At 40.1% G+C, this 26,691-nt stretch overlaps 1 protein-coding gene across 8 annotated transcripts in view; it reads left to right on the top strand.

Annotated features, from left to right (window-relative positions):
* Positions 1 to 26,691, top strand: part of LTBP1 (latent transforming growth factor beta binding protein 1) — a 185,948-nt gene that overhangs the window by 61,085 nt on the left and 98,172 nt on the right. For all 8 annotated transcript variants that reach the window (XM_028724280.2, XM_028724279.2, XM_077925685.1 and 5 more), the window contains exons 6-7: positions 8,619 to 8,843; positions 10,259 to 10,536. In XM_028724280.2, coding sequence (XP_028580113.2) covers positions 8,619 to 8,843; positions 10,259 to 10,536 — 503 coding nt within the window. The remainder of the gene's footprint in view (positions 1 to 8,618; positions 8,844 to 10,258; positions 10,537 to 26,691) is intronic.

Here is a 26,691-nt window from a genome sequence, read left to right as displayed (position 1 = left end):
GCAATGGAGCTGATTTGGAATCACCCTCACTGCATTCAGTCAGGCGTTCCTTTCCTGCCCAGGTTCATGCTCTGACAAACATAGGTTTGCATCAGATCCTAGCCAAGCACAGCACTGATTCGCTTAAACATGCAATATCTTTTTGGAACCTTCTCCCCAAGCAGTTTTGCACATTAAATAAAGGTTTCTGTTTTTCTCTTTAATTAGTGTGATGAATGAGTAGATAAATGTGCTTTCGTTGGCACTTCTAAAAGACAGTATCTGAAACATGTATGGTGTGGGGAAAGATTGTTTAACTAGGATATTCATCTGTCATTTCAGTTGATCAGCTGGTAGGAAATCAGGCTCACATAGTAGCTGGGAACGCTTCAAGTCCTTTTTTAATATTACACTTGTTTTCATCTTCAGTTTTAAATTCCCACTCAGTTGTAAAGCTCCTCATTGAGTAGCAGTGAGAAATTCACTATCTCTGACCATAGCCCACCTTACAAGCTTCTTGTAAGCAAATATCATATAGTTGGCTGTAGCTTTTTTAATAGGTTTCCACATACTCAGTGTAAAATAGTAAGATAGTGACAAGTATGAATTAAAAGAGCAAGAGGAAATAAATCTTATTTGCGATACATGATTAAAGGGACTATCCGGGATGGTCTAAGAATTTAAAACTTGTTGAAACATATATCTGTAACTGTGTACTATATTGAGCCCAATGCTTTTTTTCTATTAAAACAGTGGTTCTCATATAGGAGTTACAGAAAACTCGTTAGCCAAAAAAGTGGATGTGACTTGTAAGGAAGCCAACACACTTTTACTGCAGCATTCATATACAAGAAAAGTTCCAACAGCAGATTGTTGCACTAAAATGTTCTTTAAGGAAATTGCCTTTAAAATGTCAGTATTAGGTACAGGAGAAAGAAAATGAGTGCCAGATTATATTCCTGGGAAATGGGAGGCCGAACCATGCATTTTCCCGCTTTATTTGCATTTCTTCCATTTTGCCTGTAACAGAGCACCTATGTCTTTTTCTGTTGTTCCATAGTTTATATGGAATCCAACAGAGTTCAAGGGACAATAATAAAACTGTGATATCTGCAGAATGATTTGGTTGCTGCTGATATGTCAATACCTTAGCTAGTCAAGCATATATTTCAAATAGCATGGGGGAAGGGGGAGTGTGATGACATAAAAGGGGTTCTGTGCCAGGGAAAGCAGATTAAGAGGACGCATAAAGTCAGACAAAACAGCTTGTAGAAGTATTTGTGTAAAAGCGGGACAAGGCTTTAAAACTTTTTTGGCAACTAGTGCCAGACACTTGGTGCTTAGTTTTCATAATATAATTGTTTCTTTGTCCATCCTACCCCTCCATTGCCATAACACCAGTTATACTGCCAAAAGCAAAAAAACCTCCCCATCTAATGTTTTTTTTATATAGTATATAATTCGCCAATCATAACGGAGTTATCTAGTATTATACAATACAGTATATGGAATGAACAATGTGTGTGTTAAGGGGAATGAAAGTTGAGCAGTTAATGTACATAATAACTGGCTGTTGTACACATTCACAGGGTTTCATTCAGAATGTGCATCCATCAATTAAAAGGAAATTGTGCACATTTCCCAATCAGTATGTTCACATTCTTCGTGTGACCCGTTGAATGTCCACAATGGCTCGTGGTTATGCACATTAACCGCTTAATCTGAATTTCCCCAAACATATATTAACCACTTCTGCCCCAGTCAAGTGTTACTTCAAAAATTTAAATAAAGAATTGAACTCTTTGTTGGTACTTTGAATAGAACACCAGTTCACACTCTTTGTCCATCCAGATTGCTGGATGCTCTATTCTTACTAACTCTTCCTAATTCCAGGGTCCTACCTGACCTCTTTAACTAAAGATGCCAGAGTTTGTAACTAAGACCTTCTCATGCAAAGGATGTGCTATACCACCGAGCTATTTGTGGTCTATCCAACATTGGACATAAATAGGTATGATGCAGCTTTCGCCTGCTATACCCAGTGTGTTGCCATTTCAAAACATGAAACAAGTGAACGTATTCAAAAAACACTTAAAAATATAGCACACTGTCCAACTTTGGGGATGGGAAAGCGGGACATCCGCACACACTTTCTGACACCACCACCCCGCCTGATCCACACAGTTTCAGGGACTTTATGCCATAGGAGAATATGATTAAAGTAATGTAATCCTTTGTTTTAGCATGGGCATGTCTAGAAGGTATCCAGCTCCATAGTTTATTATGCATCAGAGTGTCTTACTAGCCTAAACTAATTATTGTTCTAGGAATTTTTTTTATCACATTGAATAGTGATTCATCCCATAGCGAATGTTTTGTTGAAGCATAACTTTCCTGTAGCATTCTCACATTCATAGTTACCATACATGGATAGTATTTTTTAACTACCTTATGGGATTTCTCATAGCCCTAGCAGATACCTTTCCCAATTTAGTTCCTAATTTAATTCCTAATCTAGTGGCACTGGTAATTTATCCTGTGTTCATAGCAAACCCATACACAAAGAGAAGAGAAATGAACTTTACTGTGCAATAGTTTATATTTGCATATAATGTACCTGGTGATATGTGTCGGATAAAGCAAATGAAACAAAAGTAAAACTGTTGACTGTCTTATATTGAAAGTTACAGTTCTATGTGAGGTTGGATTCAAATGAAATATTCTACCAGTTCTGACTTGTTTTGCCAACGTTTTCCTAGATGCTGAAGTCCATGCCAAGTTTGAATAACTCAAATCCAAACACAAGAACCATTCTGACAAATAACTGATAAAAATACTACCATTTGCCATGGTGAATTACCCAAAATCTGTTTTATGGATTTGTAAAGTGCATGCTCACCTTTGCAGTGAGGACAAGCATGATAAAGCAGGCTGCTATTTTTGTTCTGGCAATTGTAAATCTCTCTGATAACTTGGATAATCTAACTTCATACATTTGCTTTTAACTTTCTGATGTTTCTGATTAATGCATTAAAGCAGATATTTGCTAGGCTATTTTAAAACCAAGATATGTTGTTAACAGTAGATTATTCAGATTCAGAGAGTCTTAGAGAGCCTAGTGCTATGGCACATTAACAGTAAGCGCCTGAATGGAAAGCCAAACCATAAAAGATGGTGCTATCATTTACACATTGCTCTGTTTAGAGGTGGAGGAACATTTTCACTCCACAGTCCAGATCCTTATCAGGATTACTCTTGTGTGCCAGATTTGACAAATGCTCTGGGTTCCAACCTGTCAGTCACCTGGCTTCACAATGACTTAAGATGTAAGGTGATTTGAAGTTCTGAAGTTGGTACTTCAAAGCGCATTGCAAATTGCTGCTAAAATGAAGGCGGGAAAATCCATTTTCACAGGAGCAAGGTAGTGCTGGACATATCCGATATACCAGGGGTGGCCAACTCCCAAGAGACTGCGATCTACTCACAGAGTTAAAGACTGGCAGTTATCTACCCCCCTTTTTTGGATTCAGTTCTAAGTTGTTGAGCTTTTTTTTAGGAAGGAAAGCCCTATTTTGGGAACCAAACTTGTTGAGCTTCTTTGCAGGGGGCCCACGATCTACCTGTTGGATGTGCCTGCTATATGCATTAGGTGCATGAAACACACCTGGGACTCTGATGAGTCTCTTCCCTTCTTCCTATCCCTACATATCCTGCTTTGCTAGAAAGGAGGGGAGGAAAGGAATACAATAATGGAAGCAGAATCAAACAAGTGCTGGCCTTCTAAATTTCAAAAAGGAAAGTATCTATTTTGCTGTAATATTTGAAATCTTGTGGCCTCAAAGGTGGCCTAACCCATGATTTGCTAATCTGGTGACTTCTAGATGTTTTGAACTACAGGTCCCGTTATCTATAACAATTGGTCACATTAGCTAAATCTGAAATGCAGTTGAAAACATCTGAGCACACCATGTTAGGGAAGGCTGACATAACCTAATGAAGTTTGTGTAATGCTTCCTTCATTCCATTTTTACAAACTTAAGACTTTTACCCTGCTCTATTTCTTCCCACTTTTGTTTTTTGCTTAACATCTAGTGTGATTAGCTGGAAGGGTTGCTCATTTTTTGTGACCTTTAGTTGGTATAATAAAGGACCTCCTCGTACTTTCACATTTTCCTGTTAACGAACCAAGATGGCTTCATGCCATTTTGTTCAACATTTAAATTAGACTATTGGTCACAAGTTGCTCAGCCCCCCTAATACTGCTTTTCTTCTTTGCTCCTCCTTTTTGTGCATTAAATCTTCATTGTGTGCTCCATTGTCAATGCCGACCTGATCTGTTAACTTAGTGGCTGAACAATAACTAAAGTATAATACTTAAACTTTGGTGGTTGTGTTGGTTTCACAGAAACAGAACTGGTGAGTGAGGCTTTAATTGGACCTAATAGTTTAAAGCTGTGAAAGCTTTTTAATTTCACTGAATGCTTCATTAAGCACAATGAATATTCAGAGCATACAAGGACAGCATGGGTATTTTTAAAAAAGGTTTCTCCTTCAGTAGTTTCTGCAGCCAAAAGCCTTGCATCACTGATAATTAGATTTCCTCTTGGCCATAGGTGAGTGTTCCCTGCTAATTCTTTAGATGCATTGATGGCTTACCACATGGCACTCTGCCCACGTGGTTACATTACAAGCAGCCACTTACATGGATGGCTGCAGGTAGAAATGGGCTTTAGGGGAGATGAGAGCAGGGAAGAAGAAGAAGAAGACCAAGCCCACTCTGGGTGGCTTATAGCACGTTAAAAAAAAAGTAAAGCATTAGACATTTAAAAAATTCCTGATACAGGGTTGCCTTCAGATGTCTTCTAAAAGTCAGATAGTTGTTTATTTCCTTGACATCTGATGGGAGGGTGTTCCACAAGCCGGGCACCACTACTGAGAAGGCCCTCTGCCTGGTATATACAGAAGCCACATGCCTTGAAATTGTTTTGGGAGGATAAGATGTGCTATGTAGCTTCCTCTTAAGCATTAAAAAGGTAAAGGGACCCCTGACCATTAGGTCCAGTCGTGGACGACTCTAGGGTTGCGGCGCTCATCTCGCTTTATTGGCTGAGGGAGCCGGCGTACAGCATAACTAAGCCGCTTCTCGCGAACCAGAGCAGCTCACGGAAATGCCGTTTACCTTCCCGCCAGAGCGGTACCTATTTATCTACTTGCACTTTGACGTGCTTTCGAACTGCTAGGTTGGCAGGAGCAGGGACCGAGCAATGGGAGCTGACCCCGTTGCGGGGATTTGAACCGCCGACCTTCTGATTGGCAAGTCCTAGGCTCTGTGGTTTAACCCACAGCGCCACCCGCGTCCCTTCTTAAGCATTATCTGCATGCAATTCTCCAGCTGAAATTTGTAACCATGGCCCAGCAGTTGCTGCTGCCGTGAGTGCTGGAAGGAAGGCCACTCCCTGCTGCAATGCCCATTTCCACCTGGCCTATGGGTTAGGGCCCACACTCACCCTGAACAGCTAAAAGGCTCCTGGAAGGCGACTAGAACACTGCCGGAACAACTCTAGGGTTGGAGCAACTGGCTAAAATGTATTTAAATGTTTTAAACGGTTCTAATTTTGGTTCCTCTGTTTTGTTTTTGCCGGGTTGGTGTTTGTTAAATGTTTCATTGGGGTTGGCGGTTATTTTAATTTAAGTATAACTCTAAACTGTTTATTATTGTTGTTATTATTGTTATTTATATTTTTGTTGTTGTTGTTGGTTTCTATTGGTTTATTTGGTGCTTGTATAGGATTTTTTTTTAAAAAAGCTTAATGTTTTGTTGTGTTTTTATATATGTTGTAAGCTGACCACAGTGGCTGGGGAAACCCAGCCAGATGGGAAGATATAAATTTAATAATAATAATAATAATAATAATAATAATGTGGCTCATTGAAGTTAACAGCTGCAAGGAAGCAGTTTTGTCTCTTTGTATACAAAGAGAGTAGTCAATTTTATATTTCCACTGGGGTGTTATGTACAATTCTGTTTCATACAGTAAATGAAGTTAATCTTGTGCTCATAGTTTTACTAGTACTGAACAGAAAAAATGTTTCAGAAAAGATTGTCTAGTATATTTAGATATATTTTCCTTTATGAAGGAGAATCTTCACATGTGATGTAGGAATTACAGAGGAGTTACTAACTGAGAATATGAGTACTGTACCATTTTGTCTGTTTTCTGCAGTTCCGCTCTGTTTTCAGCCTTTCTGAGAAATATATTGGTATTGTTTCATTTTGTTCAGTTCTGTCTTCATGCCCAGTTCAGTGCTGCTAATGCAGCACGTGGACAATTTTTGCAACATTAAAAAAAAAGTCTTAAACTTTACAGGATGGAGGATCGAATGTTCTGCTTCTGTAAGCCTTTTATACAGGAAATCATACACCTGTATGCTATAGCATTTGGTGTATTGCTAACTTCTGCCTATTTATAGAAGCATTATCACAATAAAAAATGGGAAGGAAAATGATTTTTCCACATATATTGCAGCATATACACACAGAGAGAGCTATAGTAAAGGTAAAGGTACCCCTGCCCGTACGGGCCAGTCTTGCCAGACTCTAGGGTCGTGCGCCCATCTCACTCAAGAGGCCGGGGGCCAGCGCTGTCCGGAGACACTTCCGGGTCACGTGGCCAGCGTGACATCGCTGCTCTGGCGAGCCAGAGCCGCACACGGAAACGCCGTTTACCCGGGGGTGCTTTCGAACTGCTAGGTTGGCAGGCGCTGGGACCGAACGACGGGAGCGCACCCCGCCGCAGGGATTCGAACCGCCGACCTTTCGATCGGCAAGCCCTAGGCGCTGAGGCTTTTACCCACAGCGCCACCTGCGTCCCACAGCGCCACCTATATTTTTCTGTAAATAGTTTTTTAAAAAATCTATAACTGTTCCACTGCTGCTCTGATAAGCTCCAGTAATGCATATCTCCTTGAACAGCAGTATTTCAAATGCTCTTGATAATTTCACCGGGACAGCCAATGTGGTGTAGTTGGAGTGCTGGACTAGATTCTAGGAGACCAGGGTTTAAATTCTCTTAGCCATGAAGCTTACTGGGTGAACTTGCACCAGTCACCATCTGGCAACCTATCATACTACATAAGTTTGTTGTGAGAACGAAATGGGTAGATTGGAATATGCATGCCGCCTTGAGCCCCTTCTAGGGTTGGCACATCCTGTTTCACCGCCTGTGAAATGGAATGTGCCCTGGCACACTGCCCTTGCCAAAGGCTCCCTTACCTTGGTTGTGTGGAGGCAAAGTAGCAGTGATGGCGTGTTCCATTGTAAACTCAAGAGAACTTCTGTGCTCCATGAGATCTCACCAAAAACTGGTTCCGCTGCTGGCACTGCTTCTTTGCCAGGGGTGGTTGAGGGGCCCTTGTGGGGACGGACACTCTTCGGCTTCTGCCTCCTAAGGAAGCTGCCTCAGCCCACCTTATTTCTCAGTGAAATAAATCCTAAAATGAGAATGATTTAAACTAAGGCAGCAAGTTCCAGCAAAATTTAATGCAAATGGACAACCGGTTCTTTGTTAGGATATGATGCCTGTCTACTTGCAAAAAACAAAAACAAAAGAAGTGATGATTGCTGTACTGAGTAATTTTGTGATCATCCATTGTTCAACCACTTTGTGCTGTTTTCATTCATGTCCAGAATAAGAAGAAAAATAGAATGGCCGTTGGGTCTATATTTAGTACATTTGCTATTACATTTAGTAATAATATCAATCTAATAAATAAATATTTGCAGTCTTGACTTTAAAATCATTTGTGTTTGACATATCTTAAAGATCTAATAGTACATATATGGCAATATGTGCATATTTTAAAAAAATATTTCTGCTATGTAGCCTATCCAATAGTTTATTACACCAGTCTTTTTATAAGTCTAGTGAATTATGTGTCTCAGTTGGAATTCTCCTCTTAGTAGAAAACATGCACATTCTTCATCAGATACTGGCCTTTTATAGTAGCAGAAAGACACTGGTGTGCATTTGCTCTCCATGTTCTCTCTGCTATTTCACATGTTGGTTCTCTACATTTGCACAACTTGCTCCTGAACTGTGGGATTCAGGACCGCCACAATATTGCCCCCCCCCCCCATCTCCTAAAAGAGATAAAACCCTAGTTCTAAGCAGTGCTATTAAGCACTTGCTACATATTTCTCAATAGTTACGGTACAGGTAAAATTAAGAGACTTGCTTCTTATAACTCAAATTAGCAATTTTACTATGCATTCGGCCGTGCAGTCTCTGTCCAACAATCATATCCTGAGATGCAAGTGCTTGAATTGGTAAGTCTTTCAATGGTGCTTACTTCAAAATAAGTGTACTTGGCACTGGAGTCTTTGAAAGGTACAGTATATAATGCCTTGTAGAATTATTGCAAATATAACATTCCATTAATATATAACATGCTATGTTTTGCTAGTCAATGAAAATTATGTTTCAAGTAAAAAAGATTCATTCTGGCAAATGGTCAAAGTTACACAAGTGAGGATATGCCTGTCAGTCATTAAACAGGATGATTGAATAGGTGACAGTACTAAAAATGTGACTGAAGAGAAATTAACACCAATCTCTCTCTGTTTTTCTTTCTTCTTTCAGTTATTTGCCACCTTCCTTGCATGAATGGAGGCCAGTGTAGTTCAAGAGATAAGTGCCAGTGCCCTCCTAATTACACTGGTAAACTTTGTCAGATCCCAGTGCAGAGTGGCAGCGCTCCAAAATTTTATCATAATCCTCAGCAAGCAAACAAGGCGGTGGGATCGCATGTCATCCATTCCACGCATACTTTACCACTGACTATGCCTGGGCAGCAAGGAGTAAAAGGTAAATGATTTTCCCTATTGGCTGTGGTTTTACTTTTTTTAATTTTGGCTGCCAGACTACCAGAGACAGTCATAACATCTGTCCACATAGCTTTAAACATAGCTGAAATTCTGAGCCTATCTGAATGACAGAATACTATTTTCCTTAGAAAGTTCAGAGAATTAAAAGGAACAGTTCTTGAAAGGCTGTTTGATAAGGTATTTTCATTCATTCTGAAGCGAAAAAAATCTCACTTTCAAAATGGAACTGACATCCGAGATGTTATCCCTGTCTCTTTTAAGAAAATATATTTTCCTTCTGTTTGCCTTTTTATTATCTTGGTTGTCAGATAGGAATCCAGGGATATATGAGAGAGACCATATGAAAGCACCCTATTTGCTTTGATCATTTAAAATTGGTTGAACATTGCTGGATGGTCATGGTAGGTCAAAAGGGCACTTAGATTATAGCTGCTAGTTGACAGCTGTGATGTCATTTTTGTATGCAAGATTGAAGCTACAATATTACCCAGAGAAGAGTCTATACTTAACACTGAATTTTTAAAGCAAGTCAGCAGCTGTTGATTAAAATAATCCTGCTCTCCCAGTGAATATTAAGGCTGCTAATCACAAAACCATTTTTTTAGAGTAGCCAAGGGTGTCTTAGCCATAGAGGCTAGTGGCACGGGGCACCACGGCACCAAGTATTGGAGGGTGCCCGGGAAGAGGCAGAGGCTGAATGCGGTGCCTCCTGGCATCAGCTCGCCGCCCTCGCCTGCCTCCGCCATCCTGTGCCGCCGCCCTTCAGCCGCTACCTGCCTGGAGGGAGACATGGGGTGGGGGGCGCCGGAGGGATCCTTGCACCACGGCGCCAGATATGCTTAAGACGGCCCTGAGAGTAGCCATCCCTGCTCTTTCGTGTAGCTAGTGCTATTTTTCTCTTTGTTTTGGGATTTCACAGAGTTCTCAGTTCAGATATATCAACAGCTACTTTGGGGCTCAAATGACAGGTTCAAATGACAAATGGGAGCCCATCCATTTTTCTTTGCACCCCTCCTCCAGTTGTGAATCAGAGGTTCCAAATTTCACACTCCATTCCCAAAAGAGTCTCTGTAGATGCATGCATCTAGGACAGGCTTCCTCAACCTCAGATGTTTTGACACTACAATTCCCATCATCCCTAACTACTGGTCCTGCTAGCTAGGGATCATGGGAGTTGTAGGCCAAAAACATCTGGAGGGCCGAGGTTGAGGAAGCCTGATCTAGGAACACACCTGCTTCCTCACTGTCACAGCGGGGATCCACTTCATTCCCCCCCCCCTTGCTGCCCCTGGGCCAGTCCATTTCATCCCCTAATTTTTTTGTATTGGCGGAGCTTAACAACAACCATCCTTGTTTGGAGATTTTCTATATTTTCCTTTCTGTTTCTTTTTCCAGTGAAATTTCCTCCTAACATTGTGAACATCCATGTGAAACATCCCCCCGAAGCTTCAGTGCACTTTCACCAGGTTTCAAGGATTGATAGCACATCAACAGGACAGAAGGCAAAGCCATCCCAATCAGGACATTCCCAGGTTTCTTATCAAAGTCTACCATTTCAGAAGACCCAGAAAGTGCCTTCAACCTACTCTCACCAGCATCCTATTTCGCATGTGTATCCTATTTCTGCTAAAACCCAGCTTGGGCGATGCTTTCAGGAGACTATAGGGACACAGGTAAGAAATGTAAATATTATTGGTAAGTGAATCAGTTGGTAACCCAATCATGTTTTAGAACTTATGTCTGAATACAAATATTTACTATAGGTTTCATAAAAGTCTAAAGGTTTGGGTTCTGGCAGGCTTTCCTTCAGGAGAGAGTTCCTAACTAAGAAATCTCTGCTGTTTGCTGTTGGTGATTTAACTTATTGGGCAAATGGATTAGGGCTTATCCTGGGGGTGTGGGTGTTTTTTATTAAGCATGTTAATTCACATAAATTAGACAAAGTTGCTTTTGAAGTACAATGGGTCCGGTCCAAATCTGACTCTCTTGAATGAGGTTCTCTTCAGTGGATTGAATTATTCTATGAAGCGTACTGGTATCACTGCAGTTGACAAAGCATCAGCTTTATGTACATACAACTTTGAGAGATGAATTGGAATCTGCTGCTGTTGATCCTTCCAAAAAGGCTGTAGGGACTGGACATTCTGAATGGGAATATATGATGCCTGAAATTGTTACTCTGTTTGCTCTTAGATCTGGGAAGAGTGTGATACCAGCATTTAACCTACTATTCTATGAATTGCGTTAATTAACCTTGAATAGTCTTGAAGAGTATAATTCTTGGTTTAGAGCAGGAATGAGGAGCCCATGGCCTTCCAGTTGTTGTTGAACAACTCCCACCATCCCTACTAACTGGTCCTGCTGGCTGTGGCAGATAGGAGTTGGAGTCCAAAAACATCTGGAGGGCCAGGGGGTCTGCAAGATTTTTGTAGAAGACCTTAATACTATTAATCTTTTGAACCCCTTGAATCTCAGTGCACAGCTCAGAATATTAATATCATCATAAAGCTTAGAGTATTACAATCAGAGGTTATTATTCCGTAGCAATTATATTCAAAAGAGAAGAAAAGAGGGGAGAAGAGAAAATAAGAGCTTAAGAAAGAGAAGTCGGAAATGGAAATAGAATAAGATTTACTGGAAAGTCCCAGTATGAACTTCACCATCATCTCACTATCCAATTGCCATCTTGATGCATGTTTACGGAATACATCTGGCACAAAGTAAGCCCTGGGCTTGACGCCAATGTTGGCTCTGTGAAAGTACCCAAAGGAAAAAAAATGGCAAAGAATAAAGAGGCTACGATAGGGGAAACTAAAGAGAGAATATAGAGGTGAGCAGGGAGGGAAGAGAACTTGTTTTGAACATTTTATTCATTAATTCCAGAAGGGCAATTTAAGCTATTTAAAAAAAAAGAAAAATTGGCATACTGCAGGTAGGTCTAAAAGCCAGGTGTTCAATAGCAACAACATGGGCCATATTTGCCATGTCAGAATTCATTTTGTGGATTTGATTTTGCTCTTCCAGTTTTTAAAGTGCTGTTGTTACTGAACTAAATTCCTTTTTTTTTTTGTGTAAGCAAATCCTATTATATATGATATATAGTAACCTCTTCATACCTAAACATATATAAATTTATTATTACTTTAGAAGAGTAATCTCTCACACATGGATACTGATCCAAAACTCCAAGAGTGCTCCAAAATGTTTACGTAGATTCGTAATCCCCTTCACTGTGCAGCTTTGTGTGCAATTGGGGGTATATGGAGATGGTCTGACTGTTGCAAAAACTGGAGAGCACAGCTCCCACATATATCAACAAAAATATTAATGGTGCATCAATATGTACAGCTAAATCTGTTTACAGTTGCAGTCAGACAAATATTGTAGATATTGTATAGTGAAAAATAATCAGGACAGATGAAAGTAAATGCTTCTTAAGACAGCACATAAGTAAACTAGAATTCACTACCTCAAAAGGTAGTGATGTCCACCAATTTGGGAAGGCTCTAACAGGGATTAAAAAAAAAGTATCCATGAGGGATAAGGCTAGTCATGGTGCCTAGATATATATTACCTCACAGACACTGGAGGAGAGAGAAGTGGTAATATAAACCTTGATTTACAAGTGGCTGTGAAGTACCTAGTGACTGTGACCAATTTCCCTATCATTTTGCCACTTCCAGTCCTTCTGGTTTGACTACTTTGGTGGATCCACGCTTACAATCAAGAATCACAGGGTTGGAAAGGACCCTGAGAGAACATCCCACCAAACCCCAATGTCATAGCCATATCAAGTTCTATAGTTGTAACAATCCATTGAAGGCTCTGAAGCACTGAGCTCTTTAAGAAAATTTATCTTTGAATTCCTCTCCTTAGTTTCAACTGTTTAGCTATGGTATGCAGAGTGTGAACAGAAGATTCTACGTAAACACTTCCTGTGTGAGCTCACTCAATCACTGCTTTAGCTTTTTGCAGTGGACCTTTGCGTCCTAGTACAGTGGTACCTCGGGTTACAGATGCTTCAGGTTACAGACTCCGCTAACCCAGAAATAGTACCTCGGGTTAAGAACTTTGCTTCAGGATGAGAACAGAAGTCGCACAGCGGTGGCACAGCAGCAGCGGGAGGCCCCATTAGGTAAAGTGGTACCTCAGGTTAAGAACAGTTTCAGGTTAAGAATGGACCTCCAGAACGAATTAAGTTCTTAACCCGAGGTACCACTGTATCCTAGGATTCCTGTTGCCAACAATATAGTAAACTAGAATACCTGTAATTTTGCTTAGTTTTATCTATAATGTCTTGAATTTTATTTTTAAAAATCTGACACTTCTATACAGTGAATAGAGTGCATGCAAATTCCGTAACTTTGCACCCCAAACTTCATAGAATTAAGGGGAACTTAAATACTGAAGAAGGGTGATCTGAAAGCTGTAAGAAGCGCAGGGATTTAGTTTTGGAAACTTTCCATTACCACCCTGACTCTGGTCTTCTGCCCCAATTAATTGCTCTAATAGCATTTAAATTTGATCCAGAACTTTTCATGTGATCTTTTAGAATATTTTGGTTTTGTGTGTAATGAGAGAAATCCCAAATTCTATTTGTATTACCTTGAGACCATTTTAATATTAATATCTTACTAAGATTTGGATGACTTCTCAAGATAAACAGATGAATTTATTTTCTTGACATATTTAATACTTGCTCTGATGCAACTGGTGGGAGCATATATGGGTTACCAACCCCACCTCCCCATTTTGTATTCATTTAATGTAATCACTTCAAATCACTGTTTATATCTGTGCTGGGTAATCTCCATAATACTACTTTGCTCAGCAGTTGTCAGTGTTTATGTATTTTCTTGCATGGTGGATTTCTTAAGTTAGATTCGGTGCTCAAAAATGTTTTATTAATTACTTTGGGATCAGAGGTGATTTTACTGTCTGCAAACGAGACTGGTAATATAATGCATGTGTATGTCTTGGCAAAGTATATAATCTATTGCAAGACCGGATTAGTCTTGTGACTTCTATCCAGCATTACAAAAGTGTTGTGTTTATTAGATTCTTAATTTATATAATGTGTTGTAAATATATAGTCTTGTGTCTGAAGACATTAGTACTATTTCAGTTTGTGCGTATATTCTGTAACAATCTTAACTCCAGTTTGGATGATCTAATTTGGATATTTCCAGTCTTCAAGTATTAGAAACCATCCATGATATTGTATAATATTTTGATGGACTGTATTCTGTGTCATTCTTAAACATGAGTTTCCTTTTTCCTTCTGTAAACAAGATTTATTTATTTAAAGCATCTTTGCCGTAGTATTCAGCCTATGCAAGGGACCCAGCACAGTTTACCAGCATAAGAGTCACTGCCCTCAGGCTTGCAATCTAAAATATGGTGCAGAAGGAAAAAGGATTGGGAGGGAGAAGCAAATCCCAGAAAGCAAGGAAATATAAACTTAAATAATTATGGCCTTTAGTGACCTGCTTGGTAATTCAGCAGGTGATGGAAGCCATTACATTTTAACACTCTACGATTCATCTGTGATTAATCTAAAAGAAATGAAAAGCAAACTTTTTATTTCCTTAATCTGACCATGAGTTCTAGTGGTTCTTTTGCCTGTTTCCTTTGATTTTACCCTTATTCTACCCCCTTCCTGCTGAAAAACGACACACACGTAGATTTCTGCTTCTGGCATAGTTCCAGATAGAGCTTTCAGGAATCATCAGCACTCTTCATCTATTAAAATCACAACCACTCCAAGGCAGAACTTTAAAATGTAAAGCCTAATGTCTTGGTCAAATACTTCTGTTACTGTATGTTCTCCACATGTGGGGAAAAACACCTCTGTACAGGAGGAAAACGTGTTGCTTCTTAGCTCAAGGTCGCTGTGTGCCGCTGTCCAAATTACACTTGTACCAGAGAGTGTTTGTCATGCCATCCTATTTGACTTTGATCTCCCTGCACTAAGGCAGTGACTGTTCAATCAGTTTTGCCTTGGATTCCATTTGGGAAGAAGGGTTGCACAACAAAATGGTCTGCTAGGAGACTAGGTAAAGGTAAAGGGACCCCTGACCATTAGGTCCAGTCATGGACGATTCTGGGGTTGGGGCGCTCATCTCGTTTTATTGGCCTAGGGAGCCAGCGTACAGCTTCCGGGTCATGTGGCCAGCATGACTAAGCCACTTCTGGCGAACCAGAGCAGTGCACAGAAACGCCGTTTACCTTCCCACCGGAGCGGTTCCTATTTATCTACTTGCACTTTTATGTGCTTTCAAACTGCTAGGTTAGCAGGAGCAGGGACCAAGCAACGGGAGCTCACCCTGTCGCGGGGATTCGAACCGTCAACCACCTGATCGGCAAGCCCTAGGGTCTGTGGTTTAGACCACAGCGCCATCCGCATCCCTTGCTAGGAGACTGTCTTGATGCAATACTGTTAAAATTATTACTCCCGTCTGGTGTAGAATGTGTATGGAGAAGAGGTTGGCTAGAGCACATGTTGCACAGGCAGTTGTGCATAGAAAGAATTACAGTTAGAAACCAAACCCACAGAGGCAGGTTTGTATAAAATTAAGAAATGTTAGACAGTATGCCATTTGGTATGGAGTCAATTATTCACCGCATTTGATTAGTGCCAAGACAGCACCAAATGCGTATTCTTTTCATTGGATTCTTATCCTGTTCCACAAAGTCAGGCTGCACTTGAATAAGTGAGCTGTTCATAAGAAAACCCATTTGAATACTTTCCCTAAGTCTTGCAGTTTCATTTTAAAATTAGAATTTTAATGCTTCTTCCACCCTGCCCGCTCCATCTTTGTTCAGTATTCTGGGATAAATTGGGTAATTCCACCCACAAAAGTTGGTAGTGGAGCAGTGGAAAGGAACTATGTGGGAATAATTCTGATTACACATCCACTTAGATAAATCGGTATAGCATTGCAGCTTAAATAACCATATCTCCATTTGTGGTGTTGGTGACATCGATATTTTATCTAATTATTTGTTGAAATTTCCCCTAACTGTGATAAATTTCTTTCTGCTCCATTGAAGGGAAATGATAATTAGCCCACGTTATTAAATTCAGGGGTTTGTTGGCAAATGATGCCAACAGAATTATACAGAAGTTGGCTACTTTTGCATTAGCTCAAACTGCAAGTGGACCTTCTTAATTCCTAAACAGTCATACCTCGGGTTACAGACACTTTGGGTTGCGCGATTTTGGGTTGAGCACCACGCCGAACCCGGAAGTATCGGAACAGGTTACTTCCGGGTTTCCGCGCTTTGCGCATGCGCAGAAGCGCTGAATCATGACCCATTCGTGCGCAGACGCGGCACTGTCGGTTGTGGACTCTGCCGGTTGCGAACGTGCTTCCCGCATGGATCACGTTCACAACCTGAGCATCCACTGTATACTTGACTTGTCTATTACCTGATTCTTCTGATATGGAAGGTTTCTTTGTGTTGGTTATTGATAGAACAACAGGTGGGCTCTCATTTGTGTGTGTGGTAGATGCTTTTTTAAAGAAAAAATACTGTTTATGCTTTGCACTAAATGTTTATGCTCATTAGTAAGCTGTAGTTTCTGAGTGAAACAAATAATTGGATCTGAACTGTGCATTCATAATCAATATGATCTATGGATTCTGCAGTACAGAACTGACAAGATGGTAACATGCTGGCTGTTACCTCAAATCACTAGACTTGTATTAAACATCTTTTAAAGGTACCCCTGCCCGTACGGGCCAGTCTTGACAGACTCTAGGGTTGTGCGCTCATCTCACTCTATAGGCCGGGAGCCAGCGCTGTCCGCAGACACTTCCGGGTCACATGGCCAGCGTGACAAGCTGCATCTGGCAAGCCAGCGCAGCACACGGAACGCCGTTTACCTTCCCGCTGGTAAGCGGTCCCTATTTATCTACTTGCACCTGGGGGTGCTTTCGAACTGCTAGGTTGGCAGGCGCTGGGACCGAACGACGGGAGCGCACCCCACTGCAGGGATTCGAACCGCCAACCATGCGATCGGCAAGTCCTAGGCGCTGAGGTTTTACCCACAGCGCCACCCGCGTCCCAATAAACATCTTTTAAGGGCTGGCTAAGACAAATAGCTGTGGTGAAACTGCTCCTGGATTTGCCATTTCAGATTGCAGGTACAGAATCAAATGACTGATTTATTCCCCATAGAATAATATAGTGCTTTACACAGAGGGATTGTGTCAGTCAGCACTGGATTGTTCCTTACACATTATTTTTGAATTATAGTTTTATATTAGGGATGGATAAATCTGACCCTTTTGCTTTCTAGATTTCTCATTTTTCTAACTTTACTTCACCCCTTTTCGACATCTGTTTGTGATTTAAATTTTTTAGAAGTCTGCATGAAAATTTCTATGCACTTTCAGATGCATGTCACCTAATAAACAGGTTTTTGGATGCAGATTTCCCTAATAGAAGGCATTTTCCCACATTTTTCTGTGTGAAGCTTTCTGTAATACACACATTTTTGGATGCTTTATATGGTTGGAGAAGTACATTAAAAAAAATTGAGTGCAAATTTTGAAGGATACCTGTGTTTAGTTTGTGTATTACCAGTATTTTGGAAAGTATGAATTATGATTATAATTCATATGATTATATTGGTAACAGTTCATACTTGTGAATCACTTTGAGTGCATCTTTGTTTTGGAAAAGCAGCATACAGATATCAAATCAAATGAATGGTTCTTGGTTTCGAGGGATGTTGAGAAGAATGGAGTGCATAGAGCCAATGGGGAATTGGAATTCAAAAGCAGAAATTGAGAACACAACATTTCTGTGCCATCAGTTTGTGAGTTTGTCAGTTCATTTGGTATTGGGATGTGTGGGTGTGGGTTTTTGTGTGAGAGAGAATATAGGGTTGGAGGTTAAAAAAATGAATAAGAGGAAAGGAAACTGCTTTGGGATGGTACTTCCTTTTCTTGCAGGTGTACAGCATTTTTCTTTTTTGGATTCTTGATGTGTTTCCTTTAAGGAGGCAGCACAGTGTTTCATATTTTAAAATTTGTTGGCTGTCATACAGTTTGTTGGCACTGGAAAATGTATTTGTAGCAGCAGCTATTATCCAAAAGTAATTCAATTGTAGTCCACAGGCTGGTTTTTTCCATACCATTAAGAATATTGGTCAACTCCATGCCTATACTTTGAGTCTTTTTGAAAGCCAAGAAGTCTGGCAGCTTAGAGCACTGGTCAACTGAGTCTTATTAAAAGCAAGCAAACAAGCAAGTTTATGTTTCTTTTCCTTGACTCCCTCCCCTTTCAGCTGCTTTTCATTTTAATTCTAATAAAAATGCCTTTATTATGACATACAATATCTTGTTATTCCTCAAAATATGTTTATAGCGTCAGTGATACAGACAATAAAGTTTGTACTGCTAATGTGTGCCCTATTAATTTTCCACATGATTAATGAGTGTTGAAATTGTTACGGGACGCTTGAATGTAGGAGAAATATAATTTAATACATATGTCTACCATGTGTCAAGAGTTTATGTATTAAGGCTCGGTTTTTTAAAAAAAATCAATAAATTTGCATCTGTTTGGCTATAATTGCTGAATTTGGGTGTAGCCACTGATATTGCTTAAATTGGATAGTATTAATTTACTTCATTTAATGCAGGGGTTTTCATTACTGAGGACCACACAATTTACTTAAGCTGCATGTAACTGGTTGGCATTGTCCAGTCTCGGGAGACAATGGAGGAGTGTCCCTTTGGGGGTGAGGTCAAACTGTTGGAAGGTTACAGCGCCTGCTATGTTGTAGAGACCAATGCAGGAGCGACATGTTTTGTAACTAAGACAGTTTGTATGCAATTTTATGCAGATATCAGATGCTAAACAGTAGCTGGTTGATTTGCTTATTCTACAGCATCCTTATCTAGAATTTTTTGCTCTTGAACAGAAACCCCCCCTCAGTTATTGAATCAGGATTTGGTTTTTGATTAAAGATGTGCGCTCCATGATAATATCTATAGGAGCACTGTTCCGAAGCTGTGGTCCGCATAAAAACTAAACACATATGAGCCGTGCCCACTTTGACCTGTGGTGTGGCAGCACACCTACACTTTGGAATCTCCTGCTTATTGACACCAGGCAACTGCCTTTGCTGTATTCTTTTCAGCACCTTGTTAAAACATTATTGTTTAGGCAAGCTTATTGAGACATGTAGACGTTACATGTGTATCTTCTGAGGATTTCAATCATCTTTTGAATGTTTTAAAATACCTCTTTTAATGGTTTCTTCTCATGAATATTAACGTTTTATACTTTTGTAAACCACTTAAGAGTTTTTCCAATAATCAATACAGTACATAAATTTTGTTAAGTAAAATGAATAGCTGCGGGACTGTCAGGAGGGCTTCTCCCGATGATTGCAGTGATCTGGTCACTGTATAAAGGACAAGGCAGCCCTTTCAGTAACCTGGTTCTAGATCACTGAGGACTTTGTACACTAACAGCAATATTTTGAACCTAGCTTAATAATATACTGGCATGTACTTGGTAATGTACAGAGGAAAGATCTGTCCATTTGCAGGCAGGTTTTGCAAACATTTCTTAGGGAAGGTAAATCATATTCATTTCATTGGTCTCCCAACTATATTTCAAACTGCTACATTGTAATTTACCATTGTTATTATTTTAGAAAATATTATTCTTCAAGTAAAATCAGATGCTTTGCACTTTTTGAAGCACTTTTCCTCAAGAGTAGTCAAAATATCTCATAAAGCAGAATAGTTATAATTGCCTGGAATTCCTTGAAGCTCAGGGCTTGGTTTCAGGAGGTCTTAAGCAAACACTGTCAGAAATCTGCATGGATATGTTTACTTTGCCATATCAGTGCTCCATAATATCAGAGGATTAAATATGTATCAAATAGCAAAAGCATCAAACACTGTTTTAATTAGTTGATAAAGGAAAATGCAGTGATTGTTGCTTGCTTAAGAAGAATGTTCAGTGGAAGCCAAAACAAATGCTGTACAAGTTCTGGAGAAAATCTGGAAGTATTTAAAGGTTTCTCTCCTCTTCATCTGAGACTATATAGGTTTATGTGCCAGTGTTGCATTGGTTAGTATTCTTCAGCATAACAATAAGTTATTCAGTAAGGAAATACAATAATTTTATCAGCAATACAGCTAAACAAGTCTTTGTACTTTATGTATTTTAAAATGAAAAATGAGGGAAATGACTTTGCTTGCTCCGTGGAGAGTTCAAGGGTGTGTCTGTTCACCTTGGAACTGACATTATTGTGGTACACGAAATGTATAGCCTCTGAGCTGAATCTTAAGGTCACGATGGCTTACTTCACAGACAAAACATCACCTGATTTCAACGCCATTCAAACATGTAATAACACTTTATTGTTGACTATATTATTATGGTGTTTAAATAAAAACACACAACAAAAGGCAGCAGATGGGTCACAAAACTGCAGGAATCCACCAAGGCTTTCTGATCCTCACAGCCAGTGTGGTTTGGCACTGCTGTGATGCTGTTCATCATGGTGAGAGCCCTTTCCTGAACTCACTTAGCTGTGCTGAAACTGATGGAGACTTGGGCGTGGGCATTGTTCTGCCTCCTTTTAGGCAGCCAGTGCCTGACTTGGTAACAGACTGGAATAGCTTGAAATGATGCAGGGATTCCTGCTTCCTTGTCCCGCAAGCAATGTTTCGATCTTAATCTTCTGCTTTACTCTAATCAGTCAATCTGTTTCTTCTAACTTTAGATGCTCATCAGCGCTATGGGATTAGTACAGTAGCTTTACTGTTGCCAGTTTTTGTTTTGTTTTTAAAAATCTTTACTGGAGCAAACTTAAATTCCGAAATGATTGTGTGCTGGATATATCCCTGCTTATGGTTTTTATGTGGAAATGTGCAGCAGTTACAATCTCATAAGCAATAATTTCCAACGTCAGTGCAAGTGATACCACACCTAAACCAAAATTGAGGTCATATATTAAACTTCCACAGCAGTTTAGTTTATTACTAAATGATCCATTTTATATTTAGGGTATTCAGATATCACTGGCCCAGTCCTGTGAACTATGGAACTAAGGCACCACCATAAGTTTAGGATCTCAGAACTGGTACAATCCAGCGGTTCAGTCTGTCTCCTTTCACAAGCAGTGCAGCGCAATGCCAACAGCAGCAACCTCTGTTGACACTAACTGGGGTGGCCCTTAAAATGTGGCACTAAAATGTGTGTCTCGCCAGCTAAAGATATTGGATCACCTGCTTAGGTTCACAACTAGTTAAAGAGAAAAATGCAAACATGCTAAAAACCTAATAAATATTATACGTCAGCCAACCTTAAGGTAAAGGTAAAGGTACCCCTGCCCGTACGGGCCAGTCTTGACAGACTCTGGGGTTGTGCGCCCATCTCACTCAAGAGGCCGGGGGCCAGCGCTGTCCGGAGACACTTCCGGGTCACGTGGCCAGCGTGACATCGCTGCTCTGGCGAGCCAGAGCCGCACACGGAAACGCCATTTACCTTCCCGCTAGTAAGCAGTCCCTATTTATCTACTTGCACTCGAAGGTGCTTTCGAACTGCTAGGTTGGCAGGCGCTGGGACCGAGCAACGGGAGCGCACCCCGCCGCGGGGATTCGAACCGCCGACCTTTCGATCAGCAAGCCCTAGGCGCTGAGGCTTTTACCCACAGCGCCACCCGTGTCCCTCCCAGCCAACCTTAGCCAAAATTAAAATCAGTGGCAGCCAACAGAGAGCCTTTTAAATAAGAGTGTATCATCATCATCACTGCTGCTGCTAATCTTATCACTGTTACTATTTTATTTTGTTACTCACCCTTCACCGTGAGATCCCAGGCAAGTCGCAAGCATGTAAAATACAACATTAAAACAGTTTAAAACAAATCACAATCACAGCCAGGGTCGCAACCATGTAAAATACAACATTAAAACAGTTTAAAACAAATCACAATCACAGCCAGGGTGAGTCCTAAAAATATAGATCACAAATGTTAATGGCCAGGGTAAAGAGGTGAATCTTCAGCATTCAACAAAAAGCTTCCCAGCTTGGGGGCTGCCTCAGAAATTGCTCATTTGTCTCCCACAAGCTTTTGAAGGTAGAGAAAGTGCCAAGAGGGGCTCCTCTGTTGATTTTAACTACTACTAGGAGTCAAGCTCTTCAGCAAACTAACCAGGTGGACCTCCTATATAAGGGATTCGATGGGGAGGGTGTCACAACTAAGCAGCAGGCCATGCTCTGATAACAGCCAGATTTACATCTAGAAGTCATATAACTTCTAGATGTAAATTTACATCTAGAAGTCATATGCACTGGTTGCCAGTTTATTTCTGAGACCAATTCAAGATGCTCGCGTTCCTGTTTAAAGATCTACACCACTTGGGCCCCAAATATTTGAAAGGCTGCCTCCTTCCTTCCTTCCTTGCATTCCATCCTGGGTGTTGGTCAGTAAAGGAGGCCCTCTTGGTTGTTCCACTACTCTTGGCAGCTTGAGGAGTTGGTGGCTCAGGAAAGGCTCTGTGGTAAACCTCAGCATTGAGGAACTCCCTCAGAGGGGCATCTGATATCATGCTTTTTCACCCTCTGCTTTATGCTGAAGACTGACCAGTTTACCCTGGCTTTGTGACAGTTGAAAATATTTTTTGTGACATTCCTGAACACTGTAAATTAACCTGATGATTGTTGTGTGTGGTTGGCTGGTTTTATTGTGTTTTCAGTTATATTGTTTTGTTGTTGTAACCTGCCTTGGGACCTTAGGGTGAAGGGCAGGTAATAAATCTAATAAATAATAGGAAAATAACCTTATTTTATGGATCTCATTCTGTGTTTGACACTTTAAAAAGTTGTCTGTCCTCCTTAAGTAATATGTCAACATCTTTTTTAAGTTAAAAATGTGGTATTTATAAGATTTCAGGAGCTTTTGAGGAATAGGTTAGGAGCGAATTTCAAAAATGATTTCCTTAAGAGTTTAAGCACTAAAATGCAGTGCAATATAACAGCATCCTTTTTACTGATGGAAGGCAGCTATTCAAATAGTGAAGAAGAGAATGGTAGGCAAATATGGCACAATTCATACTTTACCTTATAATTTATTTGTCTGTCTTTATTTGATTCTTCTCTATCCCAAGGGCCCAGTACTGGTTGTACAAAAGGCAACATTGTTTATTACTTGTTTATTACTTGTCCAAAATCGAGTCAGTCAAAACAGAATTTAGCTTTAAGACCGGTCTATTTCACAGAATGAAAATCTCTTCCATCTGTAGAATATGACAAGCAGAAGCTACAAAATTCCAAGACTCTGGATGGTTCACAGAAACACCAGTGATTAAGCCTGAGAACATTTAGTACTACCCACTCAGACAATAAAAGAAACCTTCAGATTTCAACCGTTGAAAAATGTGAAGTGGATGAATCAAATTCATTATTGCTCATTGCATGAGTGTTTTTGGCAGAAAACTTCAAATCTATGGCTAAGGCTTTAAATTTTGCTTGCATTTGTACCACCTCAAATTTTATTCTCTAATGAACACTTCAAAAGATACTGGCCAATAACAATGGGTAACATTTACCACATACACACATGAAACTAAGTCAAGAACAAACAGTTCAAGAGAACTGAAAGAGTAGTAGAAACCAACAATGCAGGCAGTATAACATGGGCCAGCAATTCTTGTGAATGCAGCAGCAAAGAAGGAATGTTAGGCAATGTACTATGTTTTAGTACAAGGTACCAGATTGGCTGGCTTCCTTGTCATGCCAAAAGGATTTCAAAGAGTTCCCAAATTTTTTGTTCCCACCATTAAGTCGTTTGACTGATCCATCAAAACCACACTGACTTCTCTGGTTATGTACTGGTACTCTGTATCAGTGCTTACTCCCTATACGAATCTACACAAGAGTCCACCCTTTTCTTGGCCTTCTGGTATGCCCTGTCCATCTCATGTAGATCAAGGGTTACACTTTACCTTGAACAGGTGTTAGCTAGGTAAGCACCAAAGCCTCACATTTGTGATACAGTATCATTATAGTTCCTGTTTTGACTTTAATACTACTAGTTCCAGCTTTCTATGCTTTTCAAGTGCATCACAAGAAGCCAGAGGTACCTTGATAGCTTGTTTGTAAACAACAATAACCTTGAGGCATAGCAGATCAGCAAGCCTGCTTTCTGTGTGCTTGAAGAAAATACCCACCACCAAATCAGACAAATTGACCCCATATTCTGTAATGCAGCCGATCCTCCCATTCTCCAGCACTGTGTTCCTTTATGGAATGTGCCAATTGGTCTGCTTCCTGTTTGCCCTCCTTTTCACTTTTTGTAACTTGAGGTATCTGCACAGCATGATTTTAAATCCTCCCATCAAGCATGTCAGGCAAGATTACTTTAATGCTTGTAAATAGCTGGCTAAACAACAGAAGTCTGGTTTCCCCTCACAGATTATGTCTAACTGCCCCAAAAGTTAATGGATTCCAATTATAAGGACCATAAACTCATCTCAATATGTCTGATAGAGCATGCAATTCCATTTTGGGATGTCTTCTTTCAGAGTAACATATGAGCCTATCCAGTGTTGTGACCAGTTTCTTGATTCCCCCCCCCCCCCCCACATTATCAGAGTAAAAGAGCTGTTTTCCCTAATTCAGAGACCATTTGTATTTTGTGATATAGGTGTTGGTTGGGAAAGAAAAATAGGCATCGAAAGGAGAATTAACTGGAAGCCAAGATCCAAGTTTGGGGCAAGTAGTCTTTGGTGAGAGAACCCCAGCAGAGATTTAAAATCACAAAATATGTAGCAAAGTAAAGTGTGGGAAAATAGGATGTTAGACCTTTAAAATATGTCCTTGTAAGTTCCTTTCGAAGTTTCCCACTTCCCTTAGTATAGAAAAAGACCTAAAGTTTGGTAAGTTAAAATGGTTTACTTACAAACCCTTCAGAGGTCAGATTTATGTTCTTTACCATACAGCGTTCAGAAAACACAGGCAGGAAAAACTTATTTCACTGATACCTTCCACAAGAGATCATTCTGCTGTCATCCACTTGGAGACACACTTGTTCTTCTGACATATACTCTTAGCAAACAGTTAAAGTCTTCTGTGGTGTAATACACCCCACTTATCTATTTGTTTTGCATTTTCATAGGTTGCCCTATAACTGAGTTTTCAGGGTAGCTTTCAACAAAATTTAAAATTTGTACAATAAAATGAAACAACAGTAAAACATTTCATATACAATTTCTTTTGAAGTAACTCCAAGAACTGATATTGTCTTTATCATAGCTTCAATATGCTGTTTGATTAATGGAGTGACCAACGTACTGAATTCCAAAATCTTTTCCCCTGAGTAATTCTAGCTAATGTAGCTATAGAATTTTATTTTATTTTTGTCACAACGTGAATGAGTCTGCAGACCTGTTGGATTTCAGTCTGTTACCCCGTCACACAATGTGCAGACATTCTTCTGAAAGTTATCACAGTCTAATTGGAATTCTATCATATTGCCTGCTTTGGGCAGCCACTGGGAGAAAAGGGACTCAGCAGAAATGAACTCGTCCCATTTCTGCAGTAGGAGCCTCCGTTGGATCTCAGTCTCTTCTTTTCACAGAAGAAAAATTCTGGATTTAACCTATAATCTTGAAAACAATGGTCAGTGTCCTCCAGGGGGATCAGGAAACATCAGAACAAATTCAGAAGGTGCACAGGGGAAGGAGAGGGGGGCAGAAGTTCTGTTGTGCAAGTAGAAATCCTAAAACTGATAGACTTACCACTCAGTTTCTGATCAATTTTGAGCAGATGCTTTTGAGTTTGTGGCAATGGAACATTTAGATATGCATGACCATCATTCAACCATTTTGTCCTTGTTTGTTGTTGTTGTTTAGTCGTTTAGTTGTGTCTGACACTTCGTGACCCCATGGACCAGAGCACGCCAGGCACTCCTTGTCTTCCACTGCCTCTCGCAGTTTGGTCAGACTCATGTTTGTAGCTTCGAGAACACTGTCCAACCATCTCGTCCTCTGTCGTCCCCTTCTCCTTGTGCCCTCCATCTTTCCCAACATCAGGGTCTTTTCCAGGGAGTCTTCTCTTCTCATGCAGTGGCCAAAGTATTGGAGCCTCAGCTTCACGATCTGTCCTTCCAGTGAGCACTCAGGGCTAATTTCCTTAAGAATGGATGCGTTTGATCTTCTTGCAGTCCATGGGACTCTCAAGAGTCTCCTCCAACACCATAATTCAAAAGCATCAATTCTTTGGTATTTTGTCCTACTAATTTGTTAAAACTAGGGGCAGTGTGGCTTATCGCTGGAATTTGAAGTTCAGTGAACATCTTGCATTCATAATAATTATATCTGACTATAAATGCTAACAAGTCATCTCTAATTAGGAGACTTGAATATTTTCACTTAAATACCTGGCTTTTGAAATGCAGAAATTTAAGATTTTGAAAAGTTGGCTGTAGGGCAGGGGAACTGACCTTTGTGATGACATTTAAAATCTGTGGGTAGTAAGCTGATGTTTCTTGGTGAAAAGGCCAAAAACAGATACTTTCAAGGGCTTATTTTGCGGTTGTGAATTCAAAATCAAATTTAAGTTTTTAGGTCTGTCTCAGCTCTACATGTAAGTTATCCAGAGAGAGGAAAGGGTGTGTCTGTCTTTTCAGTCCAGCAATGGAGCAATAAACAGAGCATAAACTTGGCAGTGACTTAAGTAACTAGAACCATTTTAATGTAAAATGCAATATAGGGGCTGACAGGGAAGAAATTATAATAACATGGTTTGTTCCTTATAAGAACGATGAAGAAGATGAATTTCATATACTTTTA

The sequence above is a fragment of the Podarcis muralis genome, chromosome 3 (genome assembly GCF_964188315.1).
Source record: "Podarcis muralis chromosome 3, rPodMur119.hap1.1, whole genome shotgun sequence".
NCBI classification, from domain to species: domain Eukaryota; kingdom Metazoa; phylum Chordata; class Lepidosauria; order Squamata; family Lacertidae; genus Podarcis; species Podarcis muralis.
The sequence above is the reverse complement of the archived record's forward strand: the minus strand, read 5'-3'. Positions and strand labels throughout refer to the sequence as shown.